This window comes from Peromyscus californicus, unplaced genomic scaffold (genome assembly GCF_007827085.1).
Source record: "Peromyscus californicus insignis strain IS unplaced genomic scaffold, ASM782708v3 Scaffold_16__1_contigs__length_79575227, whole genome shotgun sequence".
In the NCBI taxonomy this organism is placed as follows: domain Eukaryota; kingdom Metazoa; phylum Chordata; class Mammalia; order Rodentia; family Cricetidae; genus Peromyscus; species Peromyscus californicus.
This window is the reverse complement of record NW_026294458.1, coordinates 10512749-10535275: the sequence shown is the minus strand read 5'-3', so window position 1 is coordinate 10535275 and position 22527 is coordinate 10512749. Positions and strand designations below refer to the sequence as shown.

General features: G+C 46.5%; 1 protein-coding gene across 1 annotated transcript; it reads left to right on the top strand.

Annotated features, from left to right (window-relative positions):
* The first annotated feature begins 7649 nt into the window (after positions 1-7649).
* Positions 7650-18137, top strand: Hrg (histidine rich glycoprotein). The gene is made up of 8 exons (XM_052739740.1): positions 7650-7865; positions 10291-10407; positions 11178-11268; positions 12648-12814; positions 14199-14279; positions 16225-16326; positions 17370-17772; positions 17863-18137. The coding sequence occupies exons 1-8, from the start codon at positions 7650-7652 to the stop codon at positions 18135-18137; spliced, it is 1452 nt and encodes a 483-aa protein (XP_052595700.1).
* The last annotated feature ends 4390 nt before the right edge of the window (positions 18138-22527 follow it).

Sequence of the window (22527 nt, the reverse complement as noted above, 5' to 3'; positions counted from 1 at the left end):
CTCTTGAAAAGGGGGAGGGGAAACACAGACACACACAAAGGCAATCTTCCCCTCTGAGGCTCAAAACAAACAAAAAGAACAAAGGAAACCATGGAGTCCACTTTGCGTCCCTTAATTCCTCCCGAGCATGAGGTCTGCCCTAAAGGGTGGTTGACACACCCAGTGTCACTCTGTTGAAGGAAACGAAGTTTCCCTCTCTAAGCAGCCATCATCAACTGCAGAGAGCTTCTTGGTTAGGGGTGTCCACGTCCCCTTCTCCATGCTAGAACGGTATTTGGCTTAAGCTTGCGCAGGCCTTCTGTGTGCTGTCACAGTCTCTGTGAGAGCATACCTGCATCAGCCCCATTGAATCTGGAAAAGGCTGTTTCCTCAGAGTCCTCCACCACCTCTGGCTCTTACCTTTCCTCCTCTTCTTCCACATAGATCCCTGAGCCTTAAGTTTGATGATGTCATCCTATCAAGGGCTTAGTCTTAGTTAGGGTTTCTATTGCTGTGAAGAGCGAGCATGAGCACAGTAACTCTTACAAAGGAGAACGTTGAATCGAGGTGGCAGCTTACAGGTTCAGAGACTTAGTCCATTATCGGCATGACAGGGAGCATGGTGGCGTGCAGGCAGACATGTTGCTGGAGAAGGAGCTGAGGATTCTGCATCTTGATCCAAAGGCAACAGGAAGTGAATTAAGATACTGGGCGTGGCCTGAGCATATAGGAGACCTCAAAGCCCACCTCCACAGTGACATACTTCCTTCAGCAAGGCCACACCTCCTAATAGTGCCACTCCCTTTGGGGGCCATTTCCTTTCAAACCACCACAGGCACACGCTTAGTGCCACACAACGTTTCTCACTTTCTACACATTGTCTAATTTGTGGGTCTCGCTGTCAACTACTATCTAGTGCTAAAATAAGTTTCTCTGATGAAGGCTGAACAATACTCTGATCTGTGGGTATAGCAGTATGTCATTTGGAGTTACTTTATTGCTATGTTCATTTAGCAATAAAATAATAGTGATCTTTCTCCCCTGGAGCCCATGACGTATCTACTGAGGTTCTTGAACTTATTAATGTGTTGGGTATGAGCTCGTTCCATCTTGTAGAGCAGAACTTGGATCCGCCCAAGAAGCAGGTGGTTACTCCCATCAACAGCTGTACCATTATTGCACCAGTGGGTATATCTTGCAGACAAGTTGCTATTTTAGGTCACAGGGTTTGTAGCTGTGAGAGGTTGATGATTACTCTTCTTCTCCAGTACTATGCAGAGTACCCTCCAGCACCATGAATGCTAGTCCGTAGGAGTAAAGCTTCTAGTTGAGCACCAGCTCAACTTCTCCACGTTTGATAACATAAATATCTACTGTTTTGTTTCTTCGGTCGTTGAATTATTTCTTGACATTTCTCTTAAAGCAATTATTTTGATCTCTTTATCAAGAAGCACATAGTTCTACTTTTTGGTGGTAGATTTCTGGTATTTTCTCTCTGCGTGAAAAATAAATAAAAAGGAAAGGAAAGACCACGACTGCTCCTAGATATAGTAGAGAAGAAGGCTTATTGTAGATAAATGGGAGAGCATAGTCAGAGGCAGTGATATCTTGGAGAGTCCAGAGTGGACCTGACCAGACTGAGCTAGGCCATATGGGAGATGGAGAGGGGAAAGGAGAGGGGGGAAAAGGAACCAGGTGCAGTAGCCAGAAGGTCAAAGATCCAAAAGGGGGCCAGGTAGCCAAAATGTCTGGATTATATAGGGAAGAGCCTTTGGGGGAAGGACAGTCCAGCCCTTGGAGATGGAGAGTTCAGGGTAGAGGGCAGGGGTACATCAGCAGGTAGGGACTGAGGGATGCCAGGTCCAGCTTTGGTATGTTAAACAGGCACCTCAGCTGTTCGTCCCAGGTTTGAAACTTCACACTTTCCATGATTGTATTTGAACAATGTGGCATTTGTTAGTGCCTGGATGTTTGAAGAACTGTGGACTTGTCATAGTCATTGTAGTCACAACGTCTGTAGTTTCTTGGCAGGCCACCTGATTTGGTTCACAAATGGACTTTCTGCTAGTTGTTGGACAGTTGGTCTTTTTCTGGAGTGTAATGGTCAGTCTGGTTTCCTTTACTCCTGTGGAAGTATTTCCATGAATGAATAATGTTCAAACTGGTGCTTAGAAACAAGGGTGATCCCCAGCCAGCCACATCACCACCAAGTCCTACCTCATCACAGATGAGGTATCATGGACTCACCCTACCCTACTTTTCTGGTTTTGACCTCTCACTTATCATGTCAGCCAATGTATATGCTCAGCTTTACGATGAAATCTGTGCACCAATAAACACATCTCCCTAGTCCCCTCCTTGCCTCTCCTATACTTAAAGGACTAGTTTGAGCTGCCTGAACTATTTCCAACCCTCAGCCTCTTTTTAACAACCTTGAAGGTCTGGGGTCTTAACAGTGGACCCCCTCACTGAGACAGGGACACAAGGAAGAGAACTCTCTCTCTCTCTCTCTCTCCCTCTCTCTCTCATCTCTCTGTCTCTGCCTACCTGCCTGCCCCTCCCTCTCTCTCTCTGTCTTTCTCCGTGTGTGTGTGTGTGTGTGTGTGTGTGTGTGTGTGTGTGTGTGTGCGCGCGCGCCCCCCCATCATGACATTCAATTGTAATCTTCCTTTCACCATATTTAAAAAAATCATGCGACCAGTTTCCTCTCAATTGGAAACACACATGCACACATGCATGCAAGATCAGTCAGAGTCTGACAAGAAGCAGAATCGTACTCAACCCAACTAAAAAGGCATCAGTGAGGGTATGCAATAAATCCTTTTAGGCTGGGGAAAGCAAGGACAAAGTATGTTGAGGAACCGGAAGAATAACCACAATAGGGGGTCTTTAGCACCCCAGGCCAAGAAAGCAGGAAGAGAAGTGGCAGGCTACCCAAGCCCCCGGGTAAGCTGAGCTGCGGGCCAGGGGCTGCCTGGCAGGAGCAGCCTTGGTGATGGGATAGAGACCCTGAGACTCATCAACTGGATACCCAAGCCCGGTGTGAGCTGAGCTGCGGGCCAGGGGCTACCTGGCAGGAGCAGCCTTGGTGATGGGATAGAGACCCTGAGACTCAACAACTGGCAAAACACGCTACCGTCTTCCTCCTTCCTTCCAGTCTTCTCTATCCCTCAGCTCTTTGAACCCAATAGTCAAGCAGCCAGCAGGGAAGCCAGCATTCACTCATCCCTGGGAATCCTGGGGCGTAGGGTCAGACAGAGAAAATCAAACAGGTAGACCTGGGGGCAAACTCAGAAAGACCATCACCAGCCCCAGCAGAGGATTTTTCCAAGGGTGGTCTACAAGCCACACCCACACTGAAAGAACAGTGAGTGGGGAAGGGCCTGGGGTTTTGTGACTCCCTCTCGGACCCCTTCTTTTCTTGACTAAGTTCTTAAAGAAGTTGGCTGTCCCCACACTCACCACCCCCCTTATCCACCATTCTTCCTTTTCCACCATCTACTAACTGGATGCTAAGGACATCCTTAAGCTAAAGTCAAAACAGAATGTTTGTTTGCATTTAATTACACCCTTTGGGTTGCCGCAAAGCCGACTTGTCTACTCCTTCAACTTCCTCAAGCAGACATTGTCCCACATCCCTGTGCCTCTTGCCTTGCTGACAACACCCTCTGAGACCCAAAATCAAGTTCCTCTTCTCTGGCTCACCTCTTAGATGCAGTTTATCTAGTTTTCAGGTCTCGGTCTTTTTTTTCTTAGTCTGCAAATTCTATGTGAGCAAGCCAACCAATATCAGCCTTGTCAAATAATCAGTGATGTGCAGATTGCTAATGCTGATGGCCCTGAGCATTTCTAGTTTTGTGGTATTCCAGTTATTGCTGAGCTGGTGAGATGGTTCAGTGGGGAAAGGTGACGGCTACCAAGCCTGATGATTTGAGTTCGATCTCCAAGACCCACAAGGTAGCAAGAGAGAGCCCTAAAAGTTATTCGGGGATCTCCCTGCTAGTTCCGTGATTCTGAGTGTTGGATCTTCACAGGCCAATGGTAGTGATTCTAAAAGTTCAGTCTTGAATATTCTTCTAAATGTGTTCCTTATACTTCTAGAACCAGCCTTGGCCTTTGATGAACAATGTCATTTTCAACACATTAATAATAACAAGAGTCACCGATAATGCATCGGTGTTGTAGTAAGGACAGAAATGAAAGCACTTACCCTTGGTGTCATTTAACCGAGAAATGAGCCCAGATTTGAATAATCTACTCTGCTTTTCCTGTCTGTGGTAGGAGTGTGAATCTGTGCCTGCCTGAAGGCTGTTTTATCAATCTGTCTGTCCCCATCTTTCTGTGTGTCCCCAACAAAGAGCTTCTGTTTTGTATTTATTGAAGAGCACTCATGGGAAAGGAATGAGGAGCACTTGACAGAAATCTCTAACAGAATTTTACAAGGAATTAAGTCACTGGCTCCAACTGATCCAACTCACTCAGGCAACAAACATTATTACAAACATCATAGTTTCTCAAGCAATATCCATACATTGCATCCAATATTTATGGTAAAATTTATGCATCCACTATTATGGTAAAAAGCTGTTTCCAACCTACAAAGACACATGCATTATTCATGGGTAAGGAACATGGAAGTGTATATATGTAAAGATTATAGCTATACCTTAGTGTAGGTTGTAAAAGTTGATTTCAGCCAGACAGTGGTGGCACACACCTTTAATCCCAGCATTTGACCTCTGAGTTCGAGGCCAGCTGGTCTACAGAATGAGTTCCAGGACAGTCAGGGCTACACAGAGAAACCTTATCTCAAAAAACAAAACAAATAAATAAAAAACAAATAAAAAGTTGATTTCATGGGAAATCCAAGGCAAATAAGTTTGATGGTCACACTGTTCTCTTAAAAGCACATTAAATAAACAGGCTGAGTCCACAGTAGAATAACAGTTCTTAGGTCTTTTTTTTTCTTTTTTCTTTTTTTTTTTTTCCGAGACAGGGTTTCTCTGTGTAGCTTTGCACCTTTTCCTGGAACTCACTTGGTAGCCCAGGCTGGCCTCGAACTCACAGAGATCCACCTGGCTCTGCCTCCTGAGTGCTGGGATTAAAGGCATGTGCCACCACTGCCCGGCCAGTTCTTAGGTCTTAAGTGACCTCAGAGTTTAACTCTGACTGGGAGGCCCAGCAAGAGTTCCAGTGTCTTAGCATGAAGAGATAATTTTCATGATATTGCATCACCACCTACAGACTCCATCAATGTGTCTCTGTCTTACTTCTGTGTCTTCATTTCAGTACAGAGGCCCAATTCTTCTCAGTCTTGGAATTATCTGGGAATTTGAAAACTGCCGTCACCCAGATCCACCACTACAGACACTGATTCTGACTAAAGGGATCTAGATACATGCGCTGATATTTTTCCTTCTCCTGGATAAGAACCCAGGACTTTGCTCACACTCTACAAGCGTCTACCATCCAGTAGCATTCTCTGGCCCCAATCCAGGACTTTTCTTAAAGTTCCTTGAGTGCGCCTAAGAGGAAGACAAGGTTAGTCACCACTGCTGCAGATCCTCACTGGAGAGGATGTTCAGGAGGAGGAGGCATGCTGTAGAGACACTGTGTGCAGCAGCAAGAAAGAAACCTAAGCAGCTTCTCTTGGGTTCCTTCTGAAGCTGCAGCCTCTGCAAGTATGGAGGTTCCACACTTTGGAGGGGTCGGGTCAGGTCGGGGCTGCTGTATTCATCCCTGCTCCCTGTGCTGAGCCCTTCCCCAAATGGGACAGTCACCCAACTTCTCAGCCCCTGTCCATCCCCCCGACCCCCATCTTCTCTCCTGTCATTTGAGCCACATGTAACTGGGTTGGCATGGGAGTGCCCCCGGTTATAATACAAACACTAGCTATAGTGAGTGGCATCAGTAACTCGGCACCTACTCTGTGCACTGACTGACTTACACACGGCTTCTTAGTCGTTGCACGACATTACCAAGAACTACCAGCTCACATTTTATAAATGAAGAAACTAAGAGTCAGAAAGATATGGTGGTTTGAACAAGAATCTCCCCCTCCCACCTGGGCTGGATATTTTTATATCAACTTGATACAAGCTCAAGTCATCTGAGAAAGAAAATGCCTCCAAGCTGGGTGGTGGTGACACACACCTTTAATCCCAGCACTCCAGAGGCAGAGGCAGGCGGATCTCTGAGTTCAAAGCCAGCCTGATCTACAGAGGGAGTTTCAGGACAGCCAGGATTACAGGGAGAACTCTGTCTCAAAAAATAATAATAATTAATTAAAAGAAAAGAAAATGCCTCCTTAAGATCAGGCTGTAGGAAGCCTGTAAGACATTTTCTTAATTAGTGATTGATGGGAGAGGGTCCAGTCATTGTTGGTGGGGTCACCCCTGGGCTGATAGTCCTAGGTTCTATAAGAAAGCAGGCTGAGCAAGCCACAGGGAACAGCACTCCTCCATGGCCTCTGTATCAGCTCCTGCCTCCAGTTTCCTGCCCTGTTTGAGTTCCTGTTCTGACTTCCTTCAATGATGAACAGGAATATGGAAGTATATAAGCCAAATAAACCCTTTCCTCCCCAAGCTGCTTTTGGCCATGGAATTTCATCACAGCAGTAGTGACTTTACTAAGACACCACCATAGGCTCATATATATTGGAATGTTTAGTCATCAGGCAGTGGCACTACTTGAGAAGGATTAGGAGGTATGGCCTTGTTGGATGAAGTGCGTCATTGGGGGTGAGCTTTGAAGTTTCAAAAACCCAAGCCAGGTCCAGTGGTTCCCTCTTCCTGTTGCCTACTGATCCAGATGTAGAACTTGCAGCTACTTCTCCAACACCATCTCCTTCTTTGTGCCTCCATGCTCTCCACCATGATGACAATGGACTAACCCTCTGAAACGGTAAGCAAGCACCAAGAGTGAATGTTTCTTTTATAAGAGTTGCTGTAGGCTGGGAGGTGGTGGCGCATGCCCTTAATCCCAGCACTCGGGAGGCAGAGGCAGGTGGATTTCTGTGAGTTCGAGGCCAGCCTGGTCTACAGAGTGAGTTCCAGGACAGGCGCAAAGCAACACAGAGAAACCCTGTTTCGAAAAACCAAAAACAAAAGGAGTTGCTGTGTTCATGGTGTCTCTTCACAGCAGTAGAACAGTGACTAAGACAGAGGGGTTCTACAGCACTGCACAGTAAGAAAGTAACAGAGTCAGGGCTAGAAATTCCCATCTGATTCCACAGCCACAGCTGAAGGAATTCAAGGAATTCCATGCCATTCAAGAGGCAGGCTGTTGAATGTGTTACTTCCCTCAGATAATGAGACTGTTCCACCGTGGAATTTTAGTGCCATAATCCAAAGAGACAGCTGGTGGTAGAGATTTCCAGCTGAGACGGAAGAAAAATTACTTCCAACTCCATCTCTACACCCACACATTATGTGCTTAAGGTCAAACATAGTCTGAATCAGGGCCCACTGGATATAGCGAAGGTTGTGCGGATGATGATCTTACCCACTCATCAGACTCATTAGTGTTGTGTCTCAACTTTCTCTACACTAATCATTTACAGACTGTTGACAGATATTTGAACCTGGGGTCAAGGTGAACATCCCCAGTTATACAACGAAACTCTATAAAGACCTTCATCAATTGAGAGTGTGTCACTATAGAGTTCTGCCATGGTGGCCCACAGCCTAGGATGGCGTAGCACGATGAAGGTGCTCACCATAGCACTTCTTCTAGTCACCCTGCAGTATTCCCATGCCCTGAGTCCTGCCAACTGTGATGCTTCCGAGCCTTCGGCTGAGAAAGTTCTAGAGCTGATCAATAAAGGGCGGAGGAATGGCTATGCTTTCCAGCTGCTGCGAGTCTCTGATGCTCACTTGGACGTAGTGGTGAGAAATGGCCAATGAGGAGCTGAGCTGGGAGACCATGTGTGAAGGGAAAAGGGACTGGAGCCCCTGAGCAGACTGCTTTGCGTAATTAATGGCTTTGATCAGGCTTTCCTGTTCAGTTTCTGGGGCTTGCTCGACATTGTTGGGTTTGCCTCTAAATTAATGTTTGTTAGTGGCACGTCATTAGCTATGCATCAGTCTGTAAGTGCCTAGAAATCCTGTGCTGAGCCCAGGCAACACTGGGCACTTTGAAAAGAAAACTAGAATAGCTGCACGCCTTAAGGAAACAATAGTCTGCTAAATGCACATAGGCCAACCGTGTAAATTAGGACGTATTTTGTGGCCATGTGCCTGTGGAAAATATTGGAGCAATTGAATGACAGATCTCTTAACACCGAAAGGGAAAGGTGCTGGTGGCTTCTGGAGGATGGATAGGATTTGCATCGCTGTGTTCTAGCACATCATCTCCTTTAGGAGAGCAGGGAATCAGAAAAAGGTATGTTTTGAAGTAACTGAATAAGCAGGGAGGGAAATGCAGAAGTTTAACGGGGCTCTGGAAAAGCCGGAATTCAGTGTGAAGCTGGAAGAGAGCATGGCTTATCTTGAAGGCGAGCAAGCTTGTTGTCTTCATTTAGATTATAGGTCGTTTAGAACGGATTTGCTAGGCTATCGGGGACTCTGGAGAGATGCTGGTTCCTCCTACTGCAACAACAACAGTAACAATATCCTACCTTTTCTCTGGTGGAATGTCTGAAAGCAGGAAGCCAGACCGTGGACGGGAAGCCAGACCATGGACAAGTGCAGACAACACATAAAGCAATTTATACTTTTCACAGCCTTGGAGACGGGGAGGCACGGCAAAATGTAGAAAACGGGAACGCGGGAACTTAAGACAACTAACAATTTAATGACCATCTCTGCCACTCGAGGCTCTTTTCCTCGTGTGTCAGACCCAGGATGAAAGAGCATGGCCTTACTTCTGAATGGCTTACAGAGAGGTGGGGGGGAGGGGACACAGTGGGATAGAGGAGACAGAGGCAGGTGACAGGGACATGAACCAAGAAGCTGCTCGTGTATTCAGGAATTTGGGCAGGAGGACCAGACCAAGACAGCGGCAAAGCAAAAGGAATAGACAGGACACCAGAGACGTTTCTATGAAAAGTCGTTCAGCCTGGTTGGTGATTGGCCAAAACAAAGAGACTGATCAAAACAAGATTCATTTATCTTTTTTTCCTTGCTTGTTTTGTTTGGCTGCTGTTGTTGCTATTATTAGCTCAGGCTGATCTTGAATCCTCCTGAGCTTTGGGGTCATAGGTGTGAGCCCTGGGCCCATGCAAACTACATTTGTGTAGCCAGAACCCAAGTGAAAAATTAATGAAGCCACTGAGGAGGATGAGGAAGTCCAGGGAGATGGAGCAAAGGGAACTGGCTTAGCTTGAGATAAGATTAAGGAGGGAAAGCCAGTTCAGGAACAGAGGACAGGACCATAGACTAGAGATGGCCGTGGCTGTTGTCACTCTAACTCTGGGCTTGCACATCCAACACACACCTCTACCCAAACCAACAGGGTCATTTAAAGGTGAGAGAAGAAACATCCTGATCCTTGAGGAGAGGATTTAGAAATCACTATTTAAAGCTGTTTCTTCAAATATGTAGATTAAAGGACACAATAGAACGTCTGCAGAGATTTGGTTATGCCAAGAAATTTTAAGAAAGGAGATTGTGCCGGGCGGTGGTGGCACATGCCTTTAACCTCAGCACTCGGGAGGTAGAGCCGGGTGAATCTCTGTGAGTTCGAGGCCAGCCTGGTCTACAGAGCGAGATCCAGGACAGGCACCAAAACAACATGGAAAAACCCTGTCCCGAAAAAAACAAAGAAAGAAAGGAAGAAAGGAAGAAAGAAAGAAAGAAAGGAAGGAAGGAAGGAAGGAAGGAAGGAAGGAAGGAAGGAAGGAAGGAAGGGAGAGATTGCTGCTGGGCATAGTGGTGCATGCCTGTAACCTCAGCACTCACGAGTGTGAAGCAGGAAGAAGCCAGCCTGGGTTCTCACATCCTGGGATCCTGTTCTTAAAAAGGAAAGAGAAGGAGCAAGGGACAGGAAAACAGAGAGAGGAGGGAAGGAGAGGGGCAGGAAGGGCAAGGACGGGAAGGGAAGGAAGAAATTGCTTTCATTAAAATCAAGAACAAGGCCGGGCGGTGGTGGCGCACGCCTTTAATCCCAGCACTCGGGAGGCAGAGCCAGGCGGATCTCTGTGAGTTCGAGGCCAGCCTGGTCTACAGCGAAAGATCCAGGAAAGGCGCAAAGCTACACAGAGAAACCCTGTCTCGAAAAACCAAAAAAAAAAAAAAAATCAAGAACAAACCCAAACAAGAAATCTCTGGGTTCCCACATCCGACTGACTGGTTCCTTACTTGTCGTCCTCAGGAACCAGCCACCGTCTACTACTTGGTCCTAGATGTGAAGGAGTCTGACTGTTGGGTCTTATCCACAAAATCCCAGGACGACTGTCTTCAAGCTCTTTCTACACGACCATCTGAAATAGTAAGTAACTGGACCACCACGCCTCCTTCCTTTCTTCTGTCCACTTCACTCACTCAGAGGAGCCACATGTGGGCTAGAAAAACCTGCTTATGCCTTAAGAGTCATGAAGACGATGTCAACCTTAAGTAGTACTCTCCTAAGAGCCATTCCTGGGAACCCTGTTGAAGGTAAATCAGTAGGGCTTGTGGCCCACCCTGCACCCCCCAGGATAGTGTCACCAGCTTCAAGTCTTGGGCAAATCGCCAACCATCTTAGACTTCAGTCTCCTCCACACTAAAGGGAGAGGGTTGAGGTAGGGGAACTCCCGTGTTCTTTCCAGACCACACAGTCTGTGAATTTATGAGCTGGGAATTGTGTGCCTTCAAGAGTGGTCCGTTAGCAGTAATGGTCACAGTTGCAGTGAGAAATACAGCTTTGCTGTGCATGTTGGACCTGGTTACTGAGGTCAGTCTGTCTCCCTGTCACAGGCAAGAGCACAAAGAAATAAGCAGACATGGCATGTCAGTTCCGGAAGTGAGAGTTTTGCACATGGAAGGTCCTAGTGCTCTCTCCTTTGAAAATGTTTGGGATGTGGTCACGATGCACTTAAATGGTTGCTCTCCTAAGGGTTTGGGGTGTCAATGGTGTGCAGCCCACAGAGCAGGCTGAAAAGGCAGCTCTGGGACTAGACTGATGGAGGAATCCCCAAATATACATTAAGTGAGATGGTTCTGTGTTCCCTCGTAGGCCATCTGAGGCACATAAAGGCTTAAAATGGTCTTGTTTTACAGGTGATTGGACAATGTAAGGTAATAGCTACAAGATATTCAAACGATTCTCAAGATTTTAGAGTGAATAACTATAACTGCACCACGAGTTCTGGTAAGATCTTCTGCTGAATTGCTAATTAATTCCAAATTAACATAGAACTTGATCATACAGTAGTGTTTGTTACCTAACGCATGATAGACATCAGAGAGGGCTGCTACCCTTGAGTTCTCCATTAGCACTCACTCTCCTCAAAATAGATGACAGTTCCCCACCTCTGGTGTACGTCATTTAAAGAGATCTAATATATAAATATAGAGATTTAAAGAGGCAGTACACACCATCGCAGAGACTTAGTTCTGAGTTTAGGCCAGCCTGAGCTTAAATTCAAACTTTGTTATTTACTAGTTACCTCAGAGTCAAGGCTGTTGGAATGGAATCCTGTCTTCATTGTGTCTAGATTTAGTTTCCAAGGTCATGAACTTCTGCCAGCCCAATTATTTTATCTCCAAAATAATTGTGACTTGGAGAGCAGGTTACTTAACCTCTTCAGGCTTTCCTCATTTAGGATTCTTGTTGAAATTAAATATAATGTGTACTCTTGGCAGAATACTTAGTACTTTATAAGAATTGGCTTCAACAGTTAGAAGTTTTATATCACTCTATAGTGTACAAAGTAGTCATATATTGTATTATATCATGCATTAATCATTTTGTTTAATCTCACACAAGACTATGAAAGTAATCATTATAAAACTTCCTACTTTAGAGATAAGAATAATTGGGTCTGGCCAAGATTCCAATGTGGGTTCTCAGAAGCATATGGAAACATGGTAGAGATGACTATGTGTACATCTCTAAAGTGTGGGTTCCAGAGTCCATCCATACTCCTCTTACTTATTTTTTCCGAAAGAATTAGTTTTAAGAGGGCAGATTTCAGCATGATTGACCCTAGGCAACAACCCAGCAGCTTCTACAGGAAGTTGCTTTAAGAAAGAAAGAAGTAAGGAGTGATAGCTCAGGCCTGTATTCCCAGCAGTCACCAGGCCAAGGTGTGAGTTTGAGGCCAGCTACAGAGTGATTTCCTGTGGTCAAAAAGAAGAGAGAGAGAGAGAGAGAGAGAGAGAGAGAGAGAGAGAGAGAGAGAGAGAGAGATTGTGCTGAATCCTTTTCTGTAACTTTAACTTAAAGCTGTCTCCTTGACAAAGATAAGAAGCGTCAACTAAAACAGCATGTTGTAAAGGCTGGAGTGGGCAGGGCATCATGGGTCCAGGTCACAAGTGCCAGCACGGAAGAACAGCTGGGTGTCTCTGCTGCTGCTGCCTGACTGATTGATCTTGACAAGTTACTTGAACCATCCATTGGTCCGTCTGTCCTATGGAAGCTAGTGTCCTCCTCTGCACCATGCTTACATTTGCTGCATTCAGACCTGGCGTTGACATTGTGGCTGACCCTCTGACCCCGTGGCATGGGCCATCTCTCTTCTTTCCTAGTCTCTTCAGCCCTAAGCAACACCAAAGACAGCCCTGTGCTCTTGGATTTCTTCGAGGATCCCGAGCTTTACAGAGAACGAGCCAACCAAGCCCTGGACAAGTACAGAGAGGAGAATGACGACTTCGCCCCTTTCAGAGTGGAGAAAGTGGAGAGGGTTGTAAGGGCGGTGAGTTTCCAACACGCCGACCTGGCGGGGGTGAGCTGAGGGGCGCACCCTGTGTACCTGCCTCACCCGGCCAGCTGCCTTTTCAATCACCACAGCCTTTGATGCTTGGCAAACGGCAACCCCGACGCACAGCTCTTCTATAGCTTCTTTTACTTGAGAGAGTGTGGAATGAGGATACAGTCACTATCTGACAGGGGAAAAAAAGAAAATCTGAAGGAAAAACAAGAGCACAATGGGGTTATTTGAGCATTAAAAACCATTCAATTTTAACCTTCTTATATTGTGGTTAGAATAATACTGAGGCTCAAAATAAAGATCCTCACCATGACCAGCATTGTAGCCGATGCTGAAAGTCCCTGCCTCACAGACCAAGAATTCTAGAGCCTCCCACACAGAACTGTCAGGTAGAACAGCATTTGCTTTTTTTAAAAAAATGTTTTTTTTAAAAACCATTTTTAAGACTTTTTTATTTGTATGTGTATGAGTGTTTACTTGCATACATGTATGTGCAACCTGCATGTGCTCTGCCCCCAGAGTTCAGAAGAGAGCATTGGATCTCCTGCTGTGGGTACTGGGAATTGAACTCATGTCCTTTGAAAGAGGAGCAGGTACTCTTAACTACTGAAATATTTCTCCAGCCCCGCCAAGTGTTTTGGAAAGGGAAAACTGACTAGATCATGGTGTTTTGTGCAATGGGATGCATATACTGTTTTTTGCTATGAAGAATGTTCTGGACTCAAGTGTATTGGCAAGAGGGAAGGAGCAGGTTGCAGTCCAATACTTAGCTCATGAGCCCATGTAAATGAAGTGTTTAAATATCTATATATTCCTGCATGTAGACAAAGCCTAGACGGAGAAACACATTAGACCAATGGCAATGGGGCTGGGGAGATGGTTCACATGTTAAGAGTACTGACTGCTCTTCTAGAGGATCTGGGTTCGATTCCCAGCACCTACATGAAGGCTCCCAACCCTCTGTAACTCTTATTCCACAGGATCTGATGCCCTCTTTTGACCCCCTTGGACACTGCATGTGCATGGAGCACAGACACACGTGCAGGAAAAACACTCCACACAAACAAACATAAATAAAATGAAAGAAAAAAAAACAGCAATGGTGACACCCCTCAAGAATGAGGGTCTGGGCTCAGGGAGGATGTTTTTCCCTGCTGTGCTTATGCCTGTATATCAGAGAGTTTCTGTAAAGTGGTGACCTCTTATCACTGATGCAATATATTTTTAGAAGGCAGAAACCATAGAAAAATAGCATGTATTCGTCATTTGAATTCCAATGGTGCTTTAAGAGATGTTGTATAATAGGTGTCTGTTGTTTTTCCTCTTAACTTTGTATGCTCCTGAAACTATGTTGATTCCTATGTTCTAGAGAGGAGGGGAAAGAACCAACTACTATGTGGACTTCTCTATGAGGAACTGTTCCACACAGCATTTCCCCAGACACCCTCCAGTAAGTATGATGCACACCGTGAAACACCGTCATTTAGAGAGGGCTCACTACTTGAAGGGGCCCTTCCAAAGGTTTCATACACATGCTCACTTACCAACACCCACACTACCACTGTAGAAGGAAAGCGCTCATATTTTCTCTGGTTCACAGATGGTAAATGGTTTTAGCATATACATGATTTTATATATACATACCTGAAATTGATTTTTCAATTCATCAAGACTAAAACCTTAGTGAACTAATAACCAGCATGTACTAGGGCCATCTACAACCACGAATCAACCCCCACAGAGATCCCAAAGGACAAGTGAAGAAGTTACTGTGGTCCTGCCAAGTTTCACAGCCAAGCTCGGATTAGAATGCAGGTCTCTTCTGTGGGACTTCTTCCCCAGTCAAATTTACCCATTATCTGTTGGAAGACCTTGCTAACAATACTGGATACTTCCTCCCTTTAGTCACCGTTTAGCGGGTATTTGGTCACAGTGATGAGAAAGTGGCTGATACACATGGTGTCTTGGCATTTACAAAGCATCTCCACCTACTGTCTGCTGAGCTTCATGGCAATCCCACAGAGGGATGCAAGTGTCCGGCTCCCTTACCCTGGGATAAGGAGGCCTGAAATCTCTTTCTGTTGCTGTTGTTATTTTATTTGTTTGTTTTCTAGACAGGGGTTTTCTTTATTTCGTTTTGTTTTTTGTTTGTTTGTTTGTTTGGGTTTTTAGGGGTTTTCTTTTTTTTTTTTTTTTTTTTTTTTGGTAGCCCGGACTGTTCTGGAATTTGCGCTGTAGTCCAGTGTGGCCTCGAACTCAGAGAATGAAGTGCTAGGACTAAAGGGGTGTGCCACCACCCACCCAGAGAGGCCATTTACCTGTGCACTCTTAGCTAGGAAGTGCCAGCGAATGGAAACTCTATTCTGATCTCAACTCCAGGGCTTTTCTGGGCTTTAATGACACTTTCACTTTCTCTGGCCAGAAGGGAGGAAGCATTGATTGTTTCATGTTCCAACTGCCCAAATTTCCCACTGGGGCCAGTCCTAGATTCCTACTCAGAAGCCACAAAAGACAAGAGAGTCTTTCTCCTAAACCCAGCCCTAACAAACTCTACACTGTGTTTGTGTGGTGCTAAAAACCCAGGGTAGAATCTCGAGGGCGGGAGAAGGGGAAGCTAACAGCCTCACCTCCCTTAACCAGAGCTGCCTGTAACTTGTGGGTAGATAGTGTCACACTCATCCCACGAACACCGAATTTCAGAACTTTTGTACAGTTTGTCTCTATTGCTGGTAAACGGTAAAACCACATTCATATAGGTTTTGTTTGTTTTCAAAACTGTATAGACAGCCTCAACGCATGGCTTTTTCTAGAGATGAACTGTCTTCTTGTCCTTTGACAAAGGGGGCTAGGGGCTTCCAGAGCACAGGGATGCCAGCCGTTAGGGCCAGCAGACATGTTCACAGGGCCACGTAAGCGCATCCTTGCAGTGACTCTGCCCTTCCCAGCACTTGCAAGTTACACAAATCTGTCTTCTACAGCGTTCCTATTCTCCCAGGTACAAGCAGAATCACTGGGCTAAGAGCAGCGGGGACGTCCTGCCTAGTGCTGCGGACAGAAGTACAGTCCTCATGTCTGCTCATGCCAGAAATCCAGAGATGTCTGAATAAAAACCTGTGGCACCTGTACTTGATCCAAATGTTGACTGGATAACATTGATAAATAACTTAGGGGGTGTATGAGCATGGTCCTCAGTTTTCCCTGGTTTTGTTCAGGTGTCGTGCATGTGAGGCAAGGACTCCATCAGGAAGTTACAGATCTGGCCCCTTTCTTCTCACTCATTTCTCGGTTGGAAATCTTCACACCCCTGTCCTGAGACAGACAGACACACAGACACACACACACACACACACACACACACTCACTGTACATACACTAACAGGCATCTCCCTTTGCAGGTCTTTGGATTCTGCAGAGCACTTCTGTCCTATAACGCGGAAGCCTCTGATTTGGAAGCCCCAGAAGACATTGACATCAACTGTGAAGTCTTCGACTTCGAGGTGGGCTGCCTGAGCATCCTTTGTCATCAGAAGGGCCGGGCCAAGTGATATTTCCACACATAGTACCTTGGGTTCATTTGGCTTTTGTGACGTGTGTGTGTGTGTGTGTGTGTGTGTGTGTGTGTGTGTGTGTGAGAGAGAGAGAGAGAGACAGACAGACAGACAGACAGACAGAGACAGACAGAGAAACAGACAGAGGCAAAGAATAGGTTTGTTGTCACCAAGAACATGGCTCCATAGATGTTATTTATTTGTTTGTTTGTTTATTTATTGTTTTGAGACAAGGCCTCACTATGTAGCATTGGCTGGTCTGGAACTCACCATGGAGACCAAGCTGACCTCAAACTGCTAGAGATCTCTGGTTCCCAAGTGCTAGGATTAAAGGTGTACACCGTCACACCCAGCCATATGTGCACCACCATGCCCAAACATAGGTTTTTTTTTTTTTTAAGTTAAAGTCTGTTGGTATACAACTGTGATTCCAACATGTGGGACGTGAAATAGAAGAATGCCCAAGTTCCCTGCCAGCCTGAGCTACAGGGAAAGACTCGGGGTCTTTTGTTTGTTTTGTTAAAAAAAAAAAAAAAGAGCTAAAGTTGAGGGTGTAGACAGTGTCATCTGTCCTCTGGAAGAGTGTCTGAGTGTCTGTCTGTCCTCTGGAAGAGTTTCTTGGGAATGTGTTGGGGATGTCAGACCCATCACAGGATGCTAGTTTAATAGACAAGTACCCTTCCTTGATAGAGTTTCATCGCTTTTCACTGAAATGAGAAAAATAAGAACAACAAAAAAAATTTTTTTAGTTGTTCAAAACAGGGTTTTTCTGTGTAGTTTTGGTGCCTGTCCTGGATCTCGCTCTGTAGACCAGGCTGGCCTGGAACTCACCGAGATCCGCCTGGCTCTGCCTCCCGAGTGCTGGGATTAAAGGCGTGCCCCACCACTGCCTGGCGATTTGTGAAATCTTTGAGAGCCTCCAGTCTAAGTCAAGCCTAACATCTAATTTCTTACATAATTAATTGTATTCGCTTTTCTGTGTCCTTTACCAGGAGAGAAACGTGAGTGACATAAAACCCCCTTGTGGCAAACATATGTGCAAGTTCAGTGGATCCGGGGGTCGTCATCATACCCACAAGGCATATGGACACGGCCACCCACCTCCACCAGAAGGAACACACGACTCAGACAGACCACCACATCAAGGAGGGTCCCTCCCACCGCGCCACTCCCATAGACCCCCTCATAATCACAGTTGTGAGCATCCTTCCCATGGACATCATCCACATGGACACCACCCTCATGGACATGAGCGTCATAGACACCATCCGCATGGACACCATCCCCATGGACATCCTCCTGATGGACATGATTTCCATGACTATGGACCCTGTGACCCACCCTCTAATAGCCAAGAACTCAAAGAGCAGCAGCATCGGGGCCATGGCCCACCACATGGCCACGGCCCACCACATTTTCATGGCCCACCACATGGCCACGGCCCACCACATTTTCATGGCCCGCCACATGGCCACGGCCCACCACATGGCCACTCAGGAAAAAGAGGCCCAGGTAAAGGGTTCTTTCCTTTCCACCATCGACAAATCGGATCCGTCTACCGACTCCCTCCACTAAATACAGGTGAAGTTCTCCCTAGTCCCGAAGCCAATTTCCCCAGCGTCTCATTGCCAAATTGCAACAATCCCCTACAACCAGAGATTCAGTCCTTCCCCGAGGCAGCCTCGGAGTCATGTCCTGGGGAATTCAAGAGTGAGTTTCCACAAATTTCTAAGTTTTTTGCAAATATGCCTCCAAAATAAAACCTGATTCCTTGGTAGGGGGAAAAGGGACAATGTCCTGAATAAATAAAATGTGAGCAGTAAGAAATGAAAAGTGTGGTTATTTTAACTTTATTATCATACTTAGGGAAGTATGGGAAGGAAGCCAGCACAAGACAGACAGACAGATGGAAGTGAGAGGAAGGACATTAACCCTATGAACGAGAGTTGAAGTCTGTCACTGCATCAGATGGGGCACATCGCTAACACTCAGAATTCCTCTCTTCCTTGGGACCCTAATTCTAGAGTCTCTGTTCACACTTCTGCTATAGCTGGGTGCGTTCGCTGCCTTCTTGTTGCTGCGATAAAACTCCATCACGGCGGTGGGGAGGCGTGGCAGCACGGGGGGGGGGGGGGGGGGGGGGGGGGGGGGGGGGGACAGCACGAGGGGGAGGCGTGGCAACACAGAGGCGTGGCAGCACGAGGGGGAGGCGTGGCAACACGGAGGCGTGGCAGCATGAGGGGGAGGCGTGGCAGCATGGGGGCGGGGCAGCACAGGGGCGGGGCAGCACGAAGGGAGGCGTGGCAGCACGGGGAAGGGGGCGTGGCAGCACGAGGGGAGGCGTGGCAGCACAGGGGCGGGGCAGCATGAAGGGAGGCGTGGCAGCACGGGGGCGTGGCAGCACGGGGGGGGGGGGAGGTGTGGCAGCCAGTGACTGGCGTGGTAACAGGGAGCTGAGAGTTCACATCACAAGCACAACTTGCAGAAAGATAACTAGAACCGGCATGGGGCTTTTAATCTCAAAGGCTGCGTCCAGTGACATGCTCCTCCAGCAAGGCCATACCTCTCAAACATCCCCAGAAAACACCACAAACTGGGGACCCTGTGTTCAAGTATCAGCCAATGGAGACAGACATTCTCAATCAAACCATTGCAGTAGGCATACCAAGGAAGTATCTATTACTTTAAAAAAGATGATTATGAAAGTGACTCACCTTGTCTCCTGGTGATTTCTCGTCTACATTCCATTATAAAGCACTTAATAAAACTGACTTGTAAGAAAGTTTTAGCATAATCAGCAACATCAATTCAGATGTTCAAGAAGTATCACTCATGTCCCTACTAATTCCCATTTCACGGAGGCACTCCACTGGGCTAAGGGGAAACTAACCCTAGTCCTCACTGAAGTCCCTGACTCTCCCCATACAGATTTGTACCACATAGTGCCGTGCTTGGGTGGACACAGAGGGCCATCAGCCTGTGCACATCTCTCCTTGAGGATCAATGGCCACTTCTAGATCCAACTAAACATAAAGGAGTTCCCGGAAGATCACCATGGACTAGAGTGCCCAGTTGATGCACCCATGGCCAACCATGGACTAGAGTGCCCAGTTGATGCACCCATGGCCATTCCCTCCAGGGATCTTGCCCAGAATGTGTTTCAGAAGGGAGGATGGAGCTCTGCGTCTCAGGAACCCTACACCCTATACTTCCACTGTCCTCATTTCTTCCACAAGATGGCTTCTCTCTAGTCTCAGATGAGTTTGCCTTGTTTATTTTTGGTGCTAGACAACTGTTTTTCTTCCACTTTAATACTCTTCCCCCTTTTTTCTAAGTCTGAACTCTCACACCTGGAGCCAGGTTAATCAATTTCAGATTTTCTCTACCTCCCAGCCACAGTGGTCATTAGTACTCTAACTACTGAATAACCGGCATGGCCCAGGCACTGACCAGTTCCGGCAACCTTTTTGAACATTTACCAACCAGAAATAACCAGTGTGACCATTCTGGGGGGGGGGGGGGGCAGCTAAATGTTGCCCTAGTTCTTTTACGGAAGCATGAACCCAGAGTCAGCTGCCAGAGTGAAGAGTTGACAAAAGGGAGACATCAGGAAGCCAAGAACAAAACAACTTAGGTTAATAACCCCAAATATTATTTCCCCACAGATTTGTTTTATTTATTCCTTTTGTTGTTGTTTGTTCGTTTTTTGAGACAGGGTTTCTCTGCGTAGCCCTGGCTGTTCACTCTGTAGACTAGGCTAGCCTCAAGCTCAGAGATCTGCCTGCCTCTGCCTTCCAAGTGCTGGGATAAGAGGTGTGTGCCACCCACCAGTGCCCAGCTTGTTTTGTGATTTATAAAGCACTTTGACAAATATTTCTTGAGTTTATGAAAATACATCTTGAAAAGCATCGATATTACAATCCCTGATTCATTTTAATAGATAGCCTATTGCAGTTGCTAAGATAAACATTAAAAGCAGGAAACAAGCTGGGCATGGTGGCGCATACCTCTAGGTCCCAGAACTCAGGAGGCAAGAGGCAGGAGGATCTCTACGAGTTAGAAACCAGCCTGGTCTACATAATGAGTTCCAGGACAGTCAGAGGGATATAACATGGAGAGCTTGTCTCAAAAAACAAACAAAACAAGAAACGAACAAACAAAAACGTCGGTCCTGTAAGGAGCGTCTTTACATTCAACGAGACCACACCTACTCCAACAAGGTCGTACCTACTCCAAGGCCACACCTACTCCAACAAGGCCACACCCACTTCAACAAGGCACACCTACTCCAACAAGGCCATACCTACTCCAGCAAGGCCACACCTACTCCAACGAGGCCACACCTCCTAATAGTGCCGCTCTGGGCCTATGGGGGGTCATTTTCTTTCAAACCACCACAGTTAGTAACCAGTAGAACTCAGGTTAGAGCTCTGATCAGCCTCCTCCAGAGCCGTGTTCTTTGCCCACTGGCTGTCCTGATTGTGAGTCTCCAATGGAAACGTCCACAGTGATCCAGGGCCTTCACGATAGTACACTGTGACTCACTTCCTCAGCCCCATCTTCCAGCTCCTGTATTTCTTCCTCTTCCTCCTTCCACTCAACCTGGAAACTTATCTACAGTGAAGAAATACTGTGAAAACATCTTTTATTTCTTCTACGAGTCTGGAGCGTTTACTGTGCCTCCCAGCCTTGGGAGTCACTTAAGACCTAAGACCTTGAAGTCACTTAAGACCTAAGACTTGCTGTCCTCCTGTGCGCTCAGCGTGTTTGTTTGACCCGCCTTCTTGAGAACAGTGCAGTAACCAACCTTACTTGCCTTGGATTTCCTATGCAGACAGATTTTACAGCCTAAGCTAATGCATAACTGTAATCTTAAGTTGTGTACTGCCCCGATACAAGAGTGATGCATGTGTGTGTGCATGTGTGTTATGATAATCATCTGCTGAAAACAGTAAACAGTTTGAGAGAGGCTTGATAAAATGAGTATCAACCATAAACGTTGGCGGTAACACAGATATGGCTCGATAGCATTTGTTTGTTGTCTGGGTCATTTTGATGTAGGAGAAACGTGAAGTAGTAGCATTGATGCCTTAAAGGACTTACTAATAAACATCCTTTAGGAAATACTAAGTTACACAAAGTAGAATTTAGTTAAAGAAGTGCTGCCTCCCATACGACGGGAAGGTAAGTAGTGTACTGACTGACCAGACTTGTTAGAAACACTAAGAAAATTTTGTACCCTAATTGAAGTGGTAGTGTGTGCTGTCGTTATGGGGAGCCTACACACGGGGAGACTTTGGCTAGTTTAACCGTGCACTGATACAGCGGATGTGTAACAGCCACGTAAGTAATGTAACAGTAATCGTACTGTTGCACAGCTGGGGTCGGGCTGGCTCCCACAAGTAGCAAGCAAGTTTTACGGCTTTAATGCTCAGGCTTTCCTTGCTTCCTCACAGCTACAGCTTTATTTAATAGGACCTCCGCTGAGTTGATAACTTCTGGGTTTTCCTTTTTGGATTTTGGTTTTTTTTGTTTTTTTGTTTTGTTTTGTTTTGGTTTTTTTGAGACAGGGTTTCTCTGTGTAGCTTTGTGCCTTTCCTGGAACTCACTTGGTAGCCCAGGCTGGCCTCGAACTCACAGAGATCTGCCTGGCTCTGCCTCCCTAGTGCTGGGATTAAAGGCGTGCGCCACCACCGCCCGGCTCCTTTTTGGATTTTGTAAGCCAGAAGTTTTGGGCCACAGTGTGGAAGACAAGTCACATAACTTAGACACAAGTAGGTGGGCTCCAAAAGATTCGAAGAACGGCTTGGACATGGTGGCCTTGAACCTGCTGTTCCAGCTTGAACAAGAGCACCTTACCCGGGTGACATCTGCCGGTTCCATGGCGACTTGTGCGACTCCAGCACTTTCCAGCCCTGGTGGAAGCCAGTGCTCTTCCCCGGGCCTGAGGTCTTGAGAGAGCCCTCTCTGTTGAAGACACGAGTGTGTGTGCTTGTGCACCGGCTATTGGGAGAGCCCTCTCTGTTGAAGACACGCGTGTGTGTGTGCTTGTGCACCGGCTATTGGGAGAGCCCTCTAGCCCTCTCTGTTGAAGACACGCGTGTGTGTGTGCTTGTGCACCGGCTAGTGGGAGAGCCCTCTGTTGAAAAT

Bases quoted from the DNA above. Each gene is read 5' to 3' on its own strand.
- Hrg (XM_052739740.1), top strand. From the start codon at position 7,650: ATGGTGGCCCACAGCCTAGGATGGCGTAGCACGATGAAGGTGCTCACC. The intron at 7,866-10,290 runs GTGAGAAATGGC...TGTCGTCCTCAG, and splicing joins ATGCTCACTTGGACGTAGTG to GAACCAGCCACCGTCTACTA. The intron at 14,280-16,224 runs GTAAGTATGATG...CTCCCTTTGCAG, and splicing joins ATTTCCCCAGACACCCTCCA to GTCTTTGGATTCTGCAGAGC.